This window comes from Paramisgurnus dabryanus, chromosome 1 (assembly GCF_030506205.2).
Source record: "Paramisgurnus dabryanus chromosome 1, PD_genome_1.1, whole genome shotgun sequence".
NCBI classification, from domain to species: domain Eukaryota; kingdom Metazoa; phylum Chordata; class Actinopteri; order Cypriniformes; family Cobitidae; genus Paramisgurnus; species Paramisgurnus dabryanus.
Window position 1 is genome coordinate 57,856,696 of NC_133337.1, and position 18,497 is coordinate 57,875,192.

Below are 18,497 nucleotides of genomic sequence, written 5' to 3' on the forward strand. Positions count from 1 at the left end.
ATTTGTCCTCACTGCTGTACCCTTGGCAAACAGCACGAGGCTCTTTAGCGATTTAAAGGAGTCGTGCGCCATCTAGTGGATTAAAATTACAATCGTATCTACTCGATTTTTTGTGACGATCATCATCTCTCCCTACACACTACTTACAATAAGAATTAATATATGGTCTAGGCCTATAGGTTTAAAATTAATCTAATCACTGATCACATCTTCAGTATAACAAACGTAGGAGTCGGTCGGTCTATTTGAGAAATATGTAGTGAATTGCTGCGTTTACACTTTCAGTCCTATAGTCGCGCTCGGTTGACACTTGCCAATCCCACCTCTTTTGAGCTGTCACGGTGTTGGCCGTTTCACAATCCGAAATGTGCAACCTCCGGAGGTCGCATTTCCAGTCTGCATACGTCATCAACACTGTCTTATTTCCGAATATTAACAATTATAAAGTTTACTATTATTCTTAGTTAATCGTATATTGTTGTAATATGCTTATGGTTTGCGAATGTAATTCTCAGTTAACTGAAATAAACCAGGCTTGATGACGTATGCAGCCTGCACATGCGACCTCCGCAGGCTGCAGCCTGCAGCCTTCGGATTGAGAAACGGCCGTTGTGTCTAAAAACCTAGTAAGATAAACAGCATTTGTGGATCCTGAGACTGATCTGACTAGGAAGAGATCAGAGATGCTGTCTAGATAGGCTGCTCACGAGCTTTTAAAACACGCCCGCGTCGCTCGCTGAAAGCAGCGCTACAGCCGCGGCCGATTCCAGCAGCATTCATCTGCTTCGGGCAAGCCATCTGACATCACAGGTTATTCGCTTTGAAAAGCAACAAATCAGCCATTTTAGCCCCGTGTGCATATCAATGCAAAAACAACAAAGCTTTCATGAGGAACAAAAGCAAAAGGGCGATAGTTTTAAACAATAATAAAAACCAGGGTCTTTCATTTCCGCGAGTTGCTTGTTTTCGCACTGATTTCTAGTATGTGCCACATGTGATTGTAGGAATGTGGAGCATGAGTTCACAACAGCCCATCACCTACAGGTAAGTGTTTTATTAAATTTACACATCACATTTTTGTACAATCAGATAAAGCCTAGGGTTATTATTGTTTTTGTTTCAATTCCATTTCCTGCTTATACTGTATGTAATTGATACACTGAAGCCACAGATTGGAAATGAATCTTCGACCTGCTCAATGTCACTGAATGTTTCCTTTTTGTATTATTTAATTATTTTATATATTGGACAGCAGTTTTGCTTAAGAATGTTGGCTTGACACATTAGTCAAAAGCCTGTCTAATATTAATTCTCTAGTTTTAGGTAGCTATATTAATACAGTAGAGCTTGATCATACAAAACATACTTGTATGATCGTATGTGTATGACTATGTATTATAACTCATGAAAAGTTTTTTTCAACCAGAGATGCAAAACGTATGTATGCATTTGTGTATTTTTAAATTAAGTTGATTTCAACGTGAACTTTGATATCAATTCAGGCATACTACAGGAGAGATAAATAGCTGTATTATATTCTATATATGTTTAGGACATAGAACCATACTGTTATGGGGCCAATGGTCATCTTGTTATTACTGTATATTCGAACAGTCATGTTTTGTTGATAGTTTAAAATGTGACTTCACAAAAACATGTTTGCAGGTTGTGATTTAGTTACACAACAATGTTGAAGAACCACTCATCCCTTTTTGAAAATGCTTTCAATTTTACCGTATTTACCCTCCTTAGACTCCAACAAAGTGCACTTATAGTAATCTACACATATGATTGTTGTTTTCCTCTAGACACTTAATAGTGATTGAGTAAGACCAAATCAAAGATTGAAATAAAAGTGAAATCAATAATTGAAATCAAACTTAAAACTCATAATTTCATAATTAGATGATTAGGAGACTATCTTGGATTTCACAGACAGGATCTATATGATGCCTAAATCCCTTTGCTAGTATGGATGTAGGTATTCATAATCTATTTAAACCACCTTTTTTTTAGAAGTAATAGGTTATTTACTGATAAGTAAATGTGGGGCATTAATCGAAATATTTTATATGTTATTTATTTTGTAGAGATGCAATTATTTTTTCCATAATGCAAATAATTTTACATTATGATTTTTATGCGGAGCCGTCATTATCAGTGATTGCTCAGTGTTAAATTTCACATCTCTCTTACACCATGCTTTAATTTTAACAGTGCATCTGCTTTAAGTTGCCATGGCAGCATTACTCTGTGAATTTATTTCTATGGCGTTGAGACATTTTCATTTAATTCTCTTTATTTGAGAAAGTGTGCCACGGCTCTAAGCTTTCAAACAGTAATAGACCTCAAAGTGAGAAACCGTCCAATATGTATCCAGCATTGTGCCCGGTAAAAAACCCTGACCAAGGATTTTTTTCACAGCTGAAGATATCCATGAGTCACAATATTTTGCTGCATGGTAACTAGCTGTCATAGCAACTGTAGCACAGATTCTGGACTGAATAACCTTGTTATTTGGACCGAAATACTAAAATTTCATTTGATAATCTCTGTGGAAATGCACTAGGCACGGTTACCGTGTAAATGGATTAGGAAGAATACGCTAGTAGGAAATAAAAAGCAAAGTGAAAGCCAAAGCTAGTGTTGAGTGTGCAGAAAGCATCATGTCTTTGTTGTCTGCGCTTAAATGGAAAGGCTGCATCGACCCGGTGGCCTATTAAGTGGTGCCTTGTTGCCAGATACAATGTTTCTTGCTCCTCAGCTTGGAATCATCTTGGGAGATGACAGATGGATGCTTAGGGAGGATCGGAGCCTGCCAGCAAACATCATAAACTTACCATGGACCAGGGCTTCAGTTTCAGCACGCTGGTGAGTGGCAGTGTGGGAGGAAGGGGGTGGTGGGGACAGCTGATCTTACTTTCAGGGATGGAAAAGGTCCTGTGACTCATTTCCATTAGCATTCCCACTGCAGCTGCTCTGTCATTCAGATCCCGGAAGGGGAGGGAGGGATGCAACGGATATAACCCCTCACTCACACACACACATACACTATGCATCCCCTCTTGGTGAATGCATGATCAAACGCAGTCCTTTATTCCGGCCACCCAACTTTAAGTTTGGCCCTCCACCAGTATTCACAGATTTTTGTACGCATACTGTTCGAAGTCAAGCAAACTGTCATGTCAGCAATGGTAACAGCTCCACAGGCTCTTATTGGAGTCCTTCTGTGTCCTGCTGCATGTTGATAAGACGCCCACTCTTTTCAGTCACCCTACAAAAAAACAGAGGCTCTCTGTAGTGATTAGTATGAGAGCCATTGGTGCCGGTTGTTCCGGTTCGCTCAAGCTGGGTGATGAATAGAGCTTATGTTGTGTGTATCCGAGGCCTGTGATAACGTTCTGCATCTCTGGTGTTTTACAGAAAAAGCTAGCGGCCGAGCCGGACTACACCGACATCACTCTACCGGCGGTCGAGCGAGTTCGGGCCCTCAGCAAAATGGGCTATACCATCGAGATAAATGAAGACATCACGCCGTGGCGTTACTTTCGCTCCGGAGTGGAGATGGAGCGTATGGCAGCCGTTTATCTTGAAGAGGGCAGTCTGGAGAACGCCTTTGTCCTCTACAACAAATTTATCACGTACTGTCTTTTAGCATATTGTTACTCTATAGGGCTTTTCACACTGCGCTTAACCCTGGGTTATCTACATTCTAAACCCTGCTTTTAACCTATAGGTAAAGGATTGTTTTACACTTGTAATTTAGATACAGGGTTATCCCTGAAATTAATCAAGGGTTATGAAACCCTGCTAGCCCTGCTTTTGTGAAGTAAACCCCACATTGCGGTGCCAAAGGCACGCAGTGTGAACGAAGCAGGGTTAGAATATTATGATCCCTAATAAAACACAGCTAAAGCAGCTAAACAAGGTGTTAAGGGTTGTTTGATCATTACAGACAGGTGTGTAGGAGCTGGGTCGAAGACACCTGACCTAGGGTTTAGGAATGCACAGTTTGAAACGTCAAAGTATGAATACCCAGGGTTACATATTAACCCGTGGTTAAGTAAGAACAGTGTGAAGTGTGAAACAGATAAGACAGGATTCCGTTAACCCAAGGTTTAGAATAACCCAGGGTTAACTATTTCCAGTGTGAAAAGCCCTTCTGTGTACACTGCCAGTCAAAAGTTTGTACACGGTTGATTAAATAAATTTTTTTGTGATCATAGAGAACGTTATTTTTAAATGGATAATTTGGAGTGCTTTATAGGGATACTCCACTTTTTTTTGAAAATATGCTAATTTTTCAGTTCCCCTAGAATTAAACATTAGTTTTTTACCATTTTGGAATCCATTCAGCTGATCTCTGGTTTGGCTGTACCACTTTTAGCATAGCTTAGCACAATCCATTGAATCTGATTAGACCATTAGCATCGCGCTAAAAAATAACCAAAGAGTTTTGATATTTTTCCTATTTAAAACTTTACTCCCTGTAGTTACATCATGTATTAAGACCGATGGAAAATTAAAAGTTGTGATTTTCTAGGCTGATATGCCTAGGAACTATACTCTCATTCTGGCATAATAATCAAAGACTTTGCTGCTGTAACATGGCTGCAGCAGGCGTAGTGATATTACGCACCGCCCAAAAATAGTCCCCTGCTATTGAAAGTTACCGAGGGGACTATTTTTGGGCACTGCGTAATAACATTTAAATAGGTAATGCTAATGGTCTAATCCAATTTAATGGATCATGCTAAGCTATGCTAAAAGAGGTACCGCCAGACCCGGAGATCAGCTGAATGGATTCCAAAACGGAAAAATCAAATGTTTAACTCTAGGGGAGCTGAAAAATGAACATATTTTCAAATAAAGGCGAGTGTCCCTTGAAGTCTTCCTGTAGTCAAGCATTTTATCAGCTAAAACTCATCTTTGAGCATCATAATAGCATATATAAAAGTTGGACATGTCACAGTAATTTCCTAATGCTTTAAATCAGCTTGAATGTAACTCTACACCCTTGCCCCATTTAGTGTACACAGAGATCTATTATGTGAATTAGTCCCCGCCTCTACTCAATTGCATAACTCGGACCATGGATATGAATATGCAAATTAGTCCCTGCCTTCACTCTTTTGCACTACCTCGGACCTAGATATATATGTAAATAGATGCAACATTCGTCAGTTTCAGACCCACATATGCAAAGTTTGGTTTCACCGAATGCATACGTGAACTGCCGCACTAATCTTTAAGCGCTAAGTCTACGTGGCATCCAGACATCTATGACTCGAACTACTGATTAACACGTTCAACTGTGTTAATGTGATTGGTTACATTAAAACCCCACATAGACATATAAACACCACTAAAACATGATTTTCTCCACAGGGGGATTTTAGATCCCTATACTTTCAGAAAAAGGGACAAAAGCTGTCACCATAACGTTACCTTTTTTAAAGGCCCTAGTTTGTATGATTTTTTATTACTCTCAAAAAAAATAAGGTGTGCTCAAACATTTGACTGGTACATTAGTAAACATTAACTATCTAAATCTAAATTTATTGGCATACAGTACATTAAATAAAAAATGTAATGCTATTTATTCTATAAAACATTTAGTCCTCTACAAAATGTATTCCTCTATCCTGTCATAATATAGTTACAGCACTGTGCAAAAGTCTTAGGCCACCACCACCAGACTTGTTGTTTTAGAAGTTTTAATGTCATCCATATTTATTTTACCTTCTATTTTATTAAGATACAAACAGAAAATTCAGGAAATATGTACAAAAAATAAATAATTAAATTATCAGGATGTCTTTTTAGGCATCGTCTGTGTTTAGTGTGAACTCTCTTGACACATCAGTTTACATTTTATACAGTGTTTAATACTACGTACACATTTCCTGTATTATCTTGATGTATTCTATTAAAAAGACTATTTAATATTATGATCACCATAACATTGCATGGTGGCCTAAGACTTTAGCAAAGTACCGTATGTGTCGTCAATACTAACTGTTTTCCTATTTCACATCCTTACAGTTTATTTGTTGAGAAGCTCCCCACTCACAGGGACTATCAGCAGTGCAACATCCCTGAAAAGCAAGTGATTATGAAGGTAAGGCCCTCGGTGTATGACTCTGATGGAGCCTGTGGCGCTTAGCCACGGTACTGTAAATCAAATTAATTAGCATCATACTCATTTATGTTGGCTAGAGGACCTGTCAGCTTCACAGCTGCTCATGCGGTGGGTTTGCCTTGTCTGGGCGCGTGTTCTGCTTTCATTTAGGCATTTAGCGTGAAATGAAACCAACTTTAAGTTTCAGGCCCAAAGGGTCATTCCAGCCTGATCTCACAAGAATTCATATGCATTTTACTAGTTAGCTAATTTGTATTTGTGCGAAGTGAATCTTACCAATACGATTATCATAAAAAAAACAGTAACGAAACCCCACCCGATGCAAATCGTTCCAAAATGTACACATGGAGACGAACTAATTAATACAAAATATGTTAACTTATACGGATTGCCTGAATTGGATGTACGAATTGCCATGAGATAGCATTGATCATTCTGGTCTATTGTATCAGATTCCTGATTAAAACAGTTTTGACTAGAACACATTCTTGCTGGTCACTTAAGATATTAAAGGGAGTGTAAGTAGGATTTTAAGTGTTTTATTAATCAAAATCAATGTCTTTATTCATAAATATGTCCTCATTGGTGTCAAATATGACTTTTCTTTGTAAGCTTAGAATTTCTTCTCTTACTTACATTAAACGGGTAAGTCCAAGGAGGCTTCCATGTCATTCCACCATACTGATAAACTATAATAGCAGAAAGGGACAAAAAGCACTAGCCTACCAACGCTTTTTCATTTAGAACACATGAACCAGCTGAAACGGAAAAGGAGTTCATAACGGCTGCGTAGTTGCAACACGCATTTGGAAAAGAGAGGCGCTAGAGAGCAATTTTCGTTTGAATGCAAAATACAATTTCACCACTAGATGGGGGTAAATCCTACCTAATGTCCCTTTAAATGTTACAATATTCATTCCCTTAAAGTCTGTGGACTTGCCAAATATATTAGTTGTGGAGCACAAAGTTTTCTAAAAAAAAAAAAAAAATTTTGTATCAATTTACTCTGAATTATGTTGGTAGATGATTCTATCAAATTCAGGCATGCCCAATTTGCAAAAATTGTAATTATACACACACACACACATACATTCTGGTTTCCATGTTTTGTGGGGACATTCCATAGACGTAATGCATTTTATTCCGTACAAACTGTATATTCTATTCCCTTCCCCTAACCCAAACCCTACCCCAACCATCACAGAAAACTTTCTGATACTTCTTATTTTCAAGAAACATCATTCTGCTTGATTTATAAGCTTGTTTCCTCATGGGGACCTCAAATGCCCCCACAAGGTCACAACGTGATAATTACCAGGTACACACACACACACACACACACACACACACATTCTGGTTTCCATGTTTTGTGGGGACATTCCATAGACGTAATGCATTTTATACCATACAAACTGTATATTCTATTCCCCTTACCTGCCCCATTCCCTAACCCCAACCATCACAAAAACCTTTCTTGTACCTTAGATTTTCAATAAACATCATCTTGTTTGATTTATAAGCTTGTTTCCTCATGGGGACATCAAAATGTCCCCACAAGGTCACAAAAACACTGGTATTCCTATCTTTGTGGGGACAATTGGTCCCCACAACGTGATAATTACCAGGTACACACACACACACACACACACACACACACACTTTTCTGCTTTATACTTTTGAAGCAAAAAGGCTTTTGTCTTTTTCATTTTGGGTCTCATCTGAACAGTCATCTGAAAGTCTTAAAAGCACATTGACATGTTGTTTGTGGAGTGAGCTGAACTCCCTTAATGCAAAATATGAATAATTGGTTTAAGTGTCTTTTATCCAGACGGCCTTTAAAAATCATTAAGTTTTTCCCCGAGAGCATTAGCTACCTCTTATTGATTTGGCACTCGCTGTAACACAAACCGTAATGTTTACCCCATTATCCTTTCATTATTTCCAGAAATTACAGGAGGTGGCTTTTCCACGTAAGGATCAATTGAAGCGACTTCTCCATGAGAAATACAACAAAGAACACAGCGAATATCTGAAAAGTCAGGTACCTATCCAACTGTAGTAACATTACTCGCTCGTATCAAACTCATGTGTTACTGAATAAACTTCTTCTGGTTATAGACTTTGAATTAGTATGGAAATGTACACTTCATTTTGTTTAGATAAATGTCATAAAAGTCTTTTTTTTGTGATTTACTGTTTTCTACTTGAAATAATCACATGTAATGTGAAAATAGAATCTTGATATCTATATTATTGACTTTTTTATTTTTCTTGATATTATTATATTATTTGTTCATTTGAAATTTTGATACTCTTAATCTTATAAGACTTTAGCCAAGATTTCCCAAACAGGATCACAAATGGTAGTTTATAGCATTATACTGTGTGTTTGTGGACAGAGCCAAGCCAGAGCAGTTGAGATGTGTGGAGATCGGCTACAGAAGATGTCTCTGTTGGAAGAGGAGAGGCAACGTGTGGCGCATCTCAGGAAGATGCAGATCGAGTCGGAGCAGTTTCGCTATTTTGAGGATCAGTTGCGCAGACAAGAGCTGGCCAGTCGCAGGGAAGAGGCTGTCCCCAAAGTGCCTGAACAAACCGATGGGTCCTGCTTATCCCAGACCCCGAGAAACCATGTGCGCCTTGACCCCAATCGTAATAAACCAGCCGGCCCTGTCCCTAAACCAGCAGCCACGTTAGCAGCTGTACAAAGTGAGCATCCTCACATGTTCATTTTTTGCTTTATTATACGACTGTACTTGATTCTTATTGGTTAGTCGCAGCATTCAAACATTTTTGTTAAATGAAAATCACTTTTTTTACATGATACAATAGTAACTATTTATAAGCCACTAAACCAGAACCACTATATATGTCAATATGTGTGATACAAATCCTTTTAGTTTCACATGGTATTTATTTATTGCTAAATATCAGCCTGCTTGTACCTCATGTATTTATTTATTTCACATTATTAGCCATACTAATATATATTCCTGTCTGGCTTTAGATCAGCGTGTGGAAGGCCTGAGGCGAGTTTTAATCCCACGAGACCTGACATACAGGTTTCTTCTTTTGGCTGACAGTAACACAGCCAGAGGGGTTGAGACGTGTGGAGTGCTCTGTGGAAAGCTGGTAAGATCTTAAAGGAATATTCCATTTTCTTAAAAGAAAAATCCAGATAATTTACTCACCACAATGTCATCCAAAACGTTGATGTCTTTCTTTGTTCAGTCGAGATGAAATTATGTTTTTTGAGGAAAACATTGCAGGATTTTTCTCATTTTAATGGACTTTAATAGACACCAACAATTAACACTTAACTCAACACTTAACAGTTTTTTTCAACGGAGTTTCAAAGGACTCTAAACGATCCCAAACGAGGCATAAGGGTCTTATCTAGCAAAACGATTGTCATTTTTGACAAGAAAAATAACAAATATACACTTTTAAAGCACAACTTTTCGTTTAGGTCCGGTCCAGCGCGACCTAACGTAAATGCGTAGTGACGTAGGGAGGTCACGTGTTACATATATAAAACGCACATTTGCGGACCATTCCAAACAATAAACTGACACAAAGACATTAATTAGTATCAGTTGACATACAACAACGTAGGAACGGTCCTCTTTCACCACATTTGTAAACACTGGGGCGGAGTTTCGCGTTCGTCCTCTGTGACCTCTTGACGTGATGACGTATTGCGTCGGGTCACGCTAGCTCATGACGACCGGATCTAAACGAGTTGTTGTGCTTTAAAAGTGGATATTTGTTATTTTTATTGTCAAAAATGACAATCGTTTTGCTAGATAAGACCCTTATGCCTCGTTTGGGATCGTTTAGAGTCCTTTGAAACTCCGTTGAAAAAAACTGTTAAGTGTTGAGTTAAGTGTTAAGTGGTGGTGTCCATTAAAGTCCATTAAAATGAGAAAAATCCTGCAATGTTTTCCTCAAAAAACTTAATTTCTTCTCGACTGATCAAAGAAAGACATCAACATTTTGGATGACATGGTGGTGAGTAAATTATCTGGATTTTTCTTTTAAGAAAATGGAATATTCCTTTAAAGCAAACAAACCTCTCAGCAGGAGTGATATTCTTTTGAATAGTCTTTCAGACAGTGACTAAGAAGTTCCTGGTTTTCTAACATGATTTCTGGGGGTAAGTGTGAATATGGGGGGATCTAAAAGTCATTTATTATCCTGTTATCATGAATCATCATAAGCCTTTTAAAAACTCATTGTTAAAGAAAGAACACAAGCATTGCACAATTGGTGTTAATAAGATGTCTTGACATGACCCATGAAGAGGAATTCCTCAAACTGTACTTAACCTACTTAAAGTATCAATTTACAGTTTACACAGAATTGAATGTTTATTTATCTGTGACTCACCCTCTTTCTTCAGTGGAACATAAGAGATGTTTTACAAACACAGATTTGTAAAGTAAATGTTAACATAATAGAATTTTACCCCTGAGCGTTAACCCTGCCATGAAAGCATAGAAATTACATTTAGATTGAATGAAATGCATTCATGCATTTACATCATTGCATAGTATTTGTAAGCGATGCACCGCTATATCGGCATAAAATCAGTACTAAAAACAGCCGATGATCAGGGCAGGCCACATCTTGGCAATCAATAAGGATGGAAAATGCATCATATCTCATTATGGTTGATAATTTTGAATTGGGTGACAACAGAATTGCAGTTTGTACTGCACTTTTAGGAGTTCAGACAATACTTTGAAACAAGGAGTAAAAAGCAAAACTATTGGTGTCTATTGGTATCGGTAAATGTCATTGTAAGCAATCCATTATTGGTATCGGCACAGAAATTTTGTATCTGTGCATCCCTAGTATTTGTGTTTCCTACACTGTAATAGAAGATTCATGACAGAAACAATCCAAAACTCAGAATTTGAGAAATCAACAAATATTTTAAATGATACAATGTTGGTAAGTAGGTTTAATTCCACAGAATATACAGAACGATAAATTATTAATGTATTTAATAAAATGTCCTAAAACTCTCATGCCCCCCAATTTGAGAACCACATTATTTATTTATTTATTAAATTTATTTCATCTTTATTTTTTTATAATTTGTAGCAATTCCTCAAAAGTCAAGAAAGTTGAAATTATTGTAAATTCAAGTTTATTAAACTTAAAGGGACACAAGGCAGCATTTTTATGTTAATAAATCATCTTCGTAAGTCGGTATATGGTTAAATGACTCATTACATGACAAATAAAGACTCTCTTGCCCGCCCCTACCGTCTATAGGAAGAATACCCCACTTGCAAGTTCGCTGTATCCGACCCGGTGTCCTCCAGTCTCGTAAAGTCTCAGATATAGAAAGCAATTACTCCCAGACACTAGGGGGAGCTAGTAGAGAAATAATACTCAGACTTGCCTTGTGTGCTTTAAAAATGTAAGTGCAACAAGGATTTTTACAGTGTAGGATTGAACCGTTTAGTTGCTGCGTTGCTAACAAAATTAAGCTAATTAAGCTACAGAAACACAGTAGTAATAGTGTATACTATTGTGAAGAACTGAACTAAAGACATTTATGTAGGGGTGCAGTCAGTGGGACCAAAATCTACCAGGAAATTCCATAGACCACCGGCTCTCGGCGATAAAAAAAAGAATTGCTAAAAAATGTCATAGAACTCTGCTAAATTGTTATTTAGCTGAATATATATTAAGAAAGCCATGCTAGTAGTCACATCTATGGTTGATTTTGTTTAGATCCAGTGAAATTGCTATCTGAAACGAAAGTCGTTATAGTTGGGTTAAATTCTATAGCGGTGAATGAGAGAATATATTAAATATATATTTTGTGTTCCAATTTGCTCAAATAGTAAAAGAAAAACTCCTCTATATATTTTTGTACAACATTCAAAAAGAGGAAGAAAATTGCGAGAGATGTATAACGGCATTCAGAAAAGAGAAATGTATGTCAATTTGTCATCACTCCCACAGATGCTGTATTAGAAACCCTTACAGCAGCATTAACATTAACATTTATAAAAAGGTAATATAATATAAAGTATAGTGTTATAATTGTAAATACATATTTAAAAAAAAAGAAAATATAAAAAAACTTTCCAGGATTTATGCTGATGATGACTGTTAAACGCATCATCAGTACACTGTTAAAAAGGGTCAATTTTCACGGTGACACAACACCTTGCTCGTAAGCTTCTGCTAGTGTTAACACCATAATCCATATTCACTTAACATAGCAGCAGCATCAAAGGGAAGTTACTCGTTTAAAAACTAGGAAATCTGCCAACCACTGAAGGACAATATCATGAGTCACTCAATAGTAAGCTATTAATTTGTCTCATTATTACCACAGCTACTTTCAAATTTCACAAGATTTTTGGCTGGCTGGTACCTGGTGCTAATTCCCATCTGTGCCTAGCTTTGACGACATGTGCTTCAGTTTATTTCACCCGTAGTATCTTTTTGATGCCCGGAACATGTTATTTTGGAGCATTTCACTGCCGCCTCCATAATTTTTTTCCTTTGAGTCTGACATTCTCAGCGCCACCTTTCAAATGTCTTTTTTGCCTTTCCATCATTAAACTCACTCACACCGACGTTAGACTTCCAAAAGTGATGAGGAAAAAGAGGTGTTCGACGGCTTTTTACATCAAAGGCTGACAGGCTTTGCCATTTGGGGAGGGCCGCTCACTGATCCCCTCTATTTTTGAAAGTCCTAGACATGGTTGGACCAGCCGAGCTGAAATCTTTGTATTTTTCTTACAGACTCACAATGAGTTCATGCTCACCCATGTGATTGTCCCTAAGCAGTCCGCTGGCCCAGATTACTGTGACATGGAGAATGTAGAAGAGCTGTTTAGTTACCAGGACCATCACAACCTTCTGACCCTGGGCTGGATCCATGTGGGTGTCTCTCGTCTTTCTTTGTCTCTCTATACTATTATTCTATTATGCAATTTAGCTGTACTTTTATCTTCTCACAACTTTTGCACTTGAAACACAATGATGATCAGTTTTTAATAAAGCACTGAGTTGGTGAATGATATATTAAGAACTGGTAGACCATGTGCTTAATGTATTAATCTATTTTTTGCATAATCAGACAAATATTTAAGAGTGATCATTCACTCAAAAATTCTGAATTTTTTGTTCTGATTTACTCACCCTCATGACTAGCCCCTCGCTTTCTTCCATGGAGCCCAAAAGAAGACATTTTGACAATAATGTTGATTACTCTTTTCTTTGCAATTACAACGAATGGCCTTAAAGGTCACAAATGAACTATAAAAACACAAAGTTGTCTATAACAGCTTTAATTCAAGTGTCTCATGCAAAGCTGTTGCATGATTCAGAGTACATCTGGTAGAATTTCTCATTTTGTGCTCCACAGAAAGAAAAGTCATAAGGGTTTTCAACCACATGAGGATGAGTCAATCATTACATAATTTAAATTTTTGGGTAAACTATCCCTTTAAACGTGTAACTTTTAAAAGGATCTCTTGACATAAATGCAATATAATATACATAACTATATTGTCAGTGGTATATACACCACGGGTCTTCTTACATGAAATTTGCCGGCATGTTTCTACAGTAGCCTTAAAGGGACAAACTAGAGCATGTTTTGTCTCTAAGTTGTCTTAGATGATGACATGTTTGTCCCATTGTGGCTACCGTAGCTTCTCTATGCATTTTGAAAGCGAGACTGAGCCGTTGGTTGCAATTCACAATCTTACAGCTAGATGCTGCTAAAATGTACACATAGCACCTTTAAAGGAAAACACCACCGTTTTTTTATATTTTAATATGTTCTTACCTCAACTTAGTTGAATGAATACATACCTATCTTTATTCAATGCGTGCACTTAATCTTTGTACAGCGCGTCGTGAATGTGTTCGCATTTAGCCTAGCCCCATTCATTCCTTAGGATCCAAACAGGGATAAATTTAGACACTGTTAAACGAGTAGTTACACGAGTAAATATAGTGGCACAAAACAAAATGTGGTGATCTTTTTTTTAAGCGGATAAAAATGAGAACTATATTGTATGGCGGAAGAGCACTTGGTTTCAGCACTTCGACCTCGGTCGCAGTAATATTGACAGGAGTAGTCAGGAGTGATGATTTTACTGCGCACCGAGGTCGAAGTACTGCAAACTAAGTGCTGTTTTGCCAAACAATATAGTTCTCATTTTTATCTGCTTTAAAGTTTTTTTTGTGCCACCATACTTAATCGTGTAACTACTCATGTAACAGTCTTTAAAAAGGGAAAACATGGAAGTGTTTGGTGGCTTCTAAATTCATCCCTGTTTGGATCCTAAGGAATAAATGGGGCTAGGCTAAATGCTAACACATTCACGACCCGCTGTACGAAGATTAAGTGCATGCATTGAAAAATGATAGGTATGTATTATTTCGTCTAAGTTGAGGTAAGAACATAGAAAATATTGGAAAAACTGTGGTGTTTTCCTTTTAAGGGGCATCAACTTAGAAAGGCATAGTAAACCTTTCAGTGCCCACATGGGAGTAATCAGCAATGATAAGAAATAATAATAATAATAAAAATAAATTTGCTTGTTTGTCCCACAGACACATCCGACACAGACGGCCTTTCTGTCCAGCGTGGATCTTCACACACACAGCTCTTATCAGCTCATGCTACCGGAGGCCATCGCTATTGTTTGTGCACCTAAACACAATGAGTATGATGCTCTCAAACCTCCCACACCCTCCATTGTGCCCATAATACCTCAAGGCTTTTCATTTTACAGCAATTAATAATTAATTTATTCTTTAACAATAGATCCATTTATACATCTATGAACAATATCTCTGGGTTCATGAATACCATTTAGAAATTCAACACAATCCCATTTATGGATTTGTGTTAAACATCTTAGATGAGCTAGTGTTGTGGTTTCAGGCTCTTGAGTAATGTTTAAACATTTTCTAATGTGTATTTGCATGAATTGAGCATTATACTTACAATGATATATAACAGTAGTATTAAATTATTATAGTTTTGCATGTAAGAAGGCAGCTTAGTTTGTGAAATATGACAGAATGGCAAAAATGTGTTCAAAATTGTGCTGTTTTAGCACAGGAGTATTCAGACTGACCAGCGCTGGAATGGGAGAAGTGGCCGGTTGCAGATTGAAAGGTTTTCATCCTCACTCTAAAGATCCTCCTCTGTTCACTGTAAGAGCCCAGATGTCTCTGTTAACATGAAAATCAGCACATTTTGCTTATGTTTCATTATCGCAAAAGTGAAACACTTTTAGAGAAATGAAAAATGGCTGTGTTTCTGTTTGCAGATTTGCAAGCACGTTGTGGTGAAGGACTTGAAAACGACAGTGCTGGACCTCAGGTGACAGGAGAATCGGATACTTCCGAAAACCATAGAGAAGATCTGCTACGATCTGTGTTTACTTGAAGGCTTTTTTGTATTTATTTATTTCACATAAAGTTACTGTGGATTGGGAGTTTTCAGCTGTGAGCAGGTTCACTGAAACTATCCAGATGCTCCTATGGTGTTTTTTAGATCATTGTTTGCTTTTTGTTTGTGGCCAGGTGTTTTTAAAACCTTTTGTCAGAAGTATCGTCTCTACTGAGCAGATGGCTTTTTTGGTTCTTAGTCCTCAAGGTGGCATCATTTGGCAAGGCATAGTGCTAGACTGCAGTCATGCCAACTGTTTCCTGGACTTTTTGTAAGGAAGTTTCACCTTTTTGATAAACGCTTATATCATTTGCAGTGCTCTCTGTATATCACAGTAGATGCTGAAAAGTGATTTATTGCTTTTTAAAATGACAAATAACAGAAATTTCTTGTCGTGTTTACTCTGTTTAAAATATGATTCAATGACTTTGGAGTAATTATTATTATTAAAACACCCTTACTGAAAGGACCAGCTAAAACCAGCCTAAAGTGGTCGGCTGGTTTTAACTGGTTAAGTTGGTGTAGCAGGGGGTTTTAGAGGGGTTTTGGCCATTTTTTCTTAGTTGGTCAGGCCTGAGAGACCAGCTGACCCAATAGCTTGACCAGGCTGGAAGACTGCCTACTTCCATCTAAAACCAGCTTAAGACCAGCCAACCAGCTTCGCTTCCAGCCTGGTCAAGCTGTTGGGTCAACTGCTCTGACCAACTAAGACCAAGTGTCCAAAATCCTTCTTAAACCAGCCTGCTACACAAGCTAAAACCATGCTACTTTTCAGTAGGGACATGAGGAAATGTACAGTATAATGGTTTAAAATGGTTAATGGTTAACCCACAATAGTGCAAAATACATAAAGAATCTGACTTTCAACACATTTGAGACTGTTTTAGGCATAAAAGTTTTTCAAACATAAATCCAACAAGGCAATATATTTATGCTGGTTATTGAGCTGATATTCTTCACCAACTCAAGCCCGTTTTGTAAAATGTGGATCTGATACAAACTGAATCTTTGCTTTACAAATAAAGTAAAAACCAAAGCTCCCACAGCTGCAAACAAAACTTTGCCATTAGAGCCTTGACTGCTGTCATCTCAGGGGTAACATTTCCTCATTTTAAGAAACTGATGTGAATTTTGGTCTCATCTTGTTTTGAGATGGTTGAAGTTGTCTCACCAGCAGATGATTCAAATGTGTGAAAACCTATGAGCTGGCCCGTGTGATTCAGATAGCGTTCAGTAAACTGTGTGTTTCATGTAAAATGTGGATTGGATTGTGTCATAAGTTTGTGGCTGTGTGCCATTGGTTCCACTGAAATCTGCAGTGCTCTTGTTGCTCTTTGTGCACAGGAAACTATAAGGAGGCTTATGTGTCTGTACGAGCATCATATCAGCCCATTTGTTCATTAACGAAAAATAAACAATGAAAAAATTTGATGTTTTATTTACCTTTGTTTGATTTAAAGTAAAACACCTCATTGGAGGTTTTAGAAATGCAGCTGCTGTACAGTACAGTATGCACATCATGTGTTATAATAATAAAAGACTGTAGATTTTTTTAGGCTGTGTCATAATAGACACTCATTTTTTCACATTCTTACAGATATGTAGTGTCTAAAGTGTATTTCATTATTAAACCATTTTCCTTAGGGTACTGTAAAACTATGACTGCGGTGTAGTAATCTGCTCAAAAATAACCTATTTCAGCCAAATATCAAAATTATCCCATTGTTTACTCACCCTTGGAGTTATTTTAGTAAATGTCCTTGCTCTTGCAAGCTTTATAATGGTAGGAAACCGGGATCATGGAACAACTTCTGACTTAAAGCCCCCAAAAGGGCATCCATCCTTCACAGATGTAATCCAGTTTTAAATGCCGTCATTACCGGGAGATAGTTATAGTTTATAAAGTTTGAAATATGAATATTTTTCTTACAAAATTGCATCGATTACCCACAGAAGACCTTTCTTAACGCCTTGGAGCCATGTTGATTACCTCTGTGAATGATAAATGCACTTTTGGGGGGTTAAAGTCATAAGTTGTTCCCTGTTTTCTACCATTGTAAAGCTTGGAAGAGCAAGGACATTTACTAAAATAACTCCAAATGTGCTCGTCTGAGAGATGATGTACATGTATCACGCATTGCTTTGGGGTGAGTAAACGATGGGGTAATTTTGATATTTGGCTGGATTATCCCTTTTAACACATTTAGTTTCAATTGTTATTTTGGTAGCACTTTATTTTACAGTCCAATTCCATACTACAGTTTGTACTCGTTGTGTAAAAATACCAGTCCTTAAAGGGACACTCCACTTTTTTTGAAAATATGCTCATTTTCAGCTTTTCTAGAGTTAAACATTTCATTCTTACCGTTTTGGAATCCATTCAGCCGATCTCAAGGTCTGGCGGTACCACTTTTAGCATAGCTTAGCACAGGGGTGTCAAACATACAGAATGCGGCCCGCAAAGGTGTCCAGTCCAGCCCGCGTGATGATTTATACAGTATTATTAAATATTAAATACATGTTTCAGGCGGATGTCTAGTTCGTTTTTAATATGAGATACTTGCGGAAAACAGCAAAACGCGTAACATACAGTAGACTAAACACGGTGCCCAATAGTCTTGCTGTTTTATGTTACCACTTTGCTAAAGATCCACCGATTCTGGTAATCTACTTCATGTTTTCCTACCCGCTCCGCAGCATCTCTGTGTCCACTCTCTGCCTGGAGAGCGAAGACGACAGTTTCCGAAGTTTGTTGCATTAACAGGTAGATTCATTACATTATATCAGTTGTTAAACCGCAGAATTAGTAATTTGAATTTTTTTTATCTATTTCTTCCGGTAATGATTTGCTGTCGGTGTTCTAAAAGTGCTAACAACTTAGCAAGCAAACAACAACAAAATATCCACATT

At 37.5% G+C, this 18,497-nt stretch overlaps 1 protein-coding gene across 1 annotated transcript; it reads left to right on the forward strand.

Annotated features, from left to right (window-relative positions):
* Positions 1-625: 625 nt before the first annotated feature.
* Positions 626-17,018, forward strand: stambpl1 (STAM binding protein-like 1). The gene is made up of 11 exons (XM_065242579.2): positions 626-1,044; positions 2,765-2,871; positions 3,424-3,641; positions 6,046-6,121; positions 8,088-8,183; positions 8,542-8,851; positions 9,150-9,274; positions 12,917-13,054; positions 14,741-14,853; positions 15,250-15,349; positions 15,466-17,018. Exons 2-11 carry the CDS (start codon positions 2,842-2,844, stop codon positions 15,520-15,522), a joined length of 1,263 nt encoding a protein of 420 aa, XP_065098651.1. The 5' UTR covers positions 626-1,044; positions 2,765-2,841; the 3' UTR covers positions 15,523-17,018.
* The last annotated feature ends 1,479 nt before the right edge of the window (positions 17,019-18,497 follow it).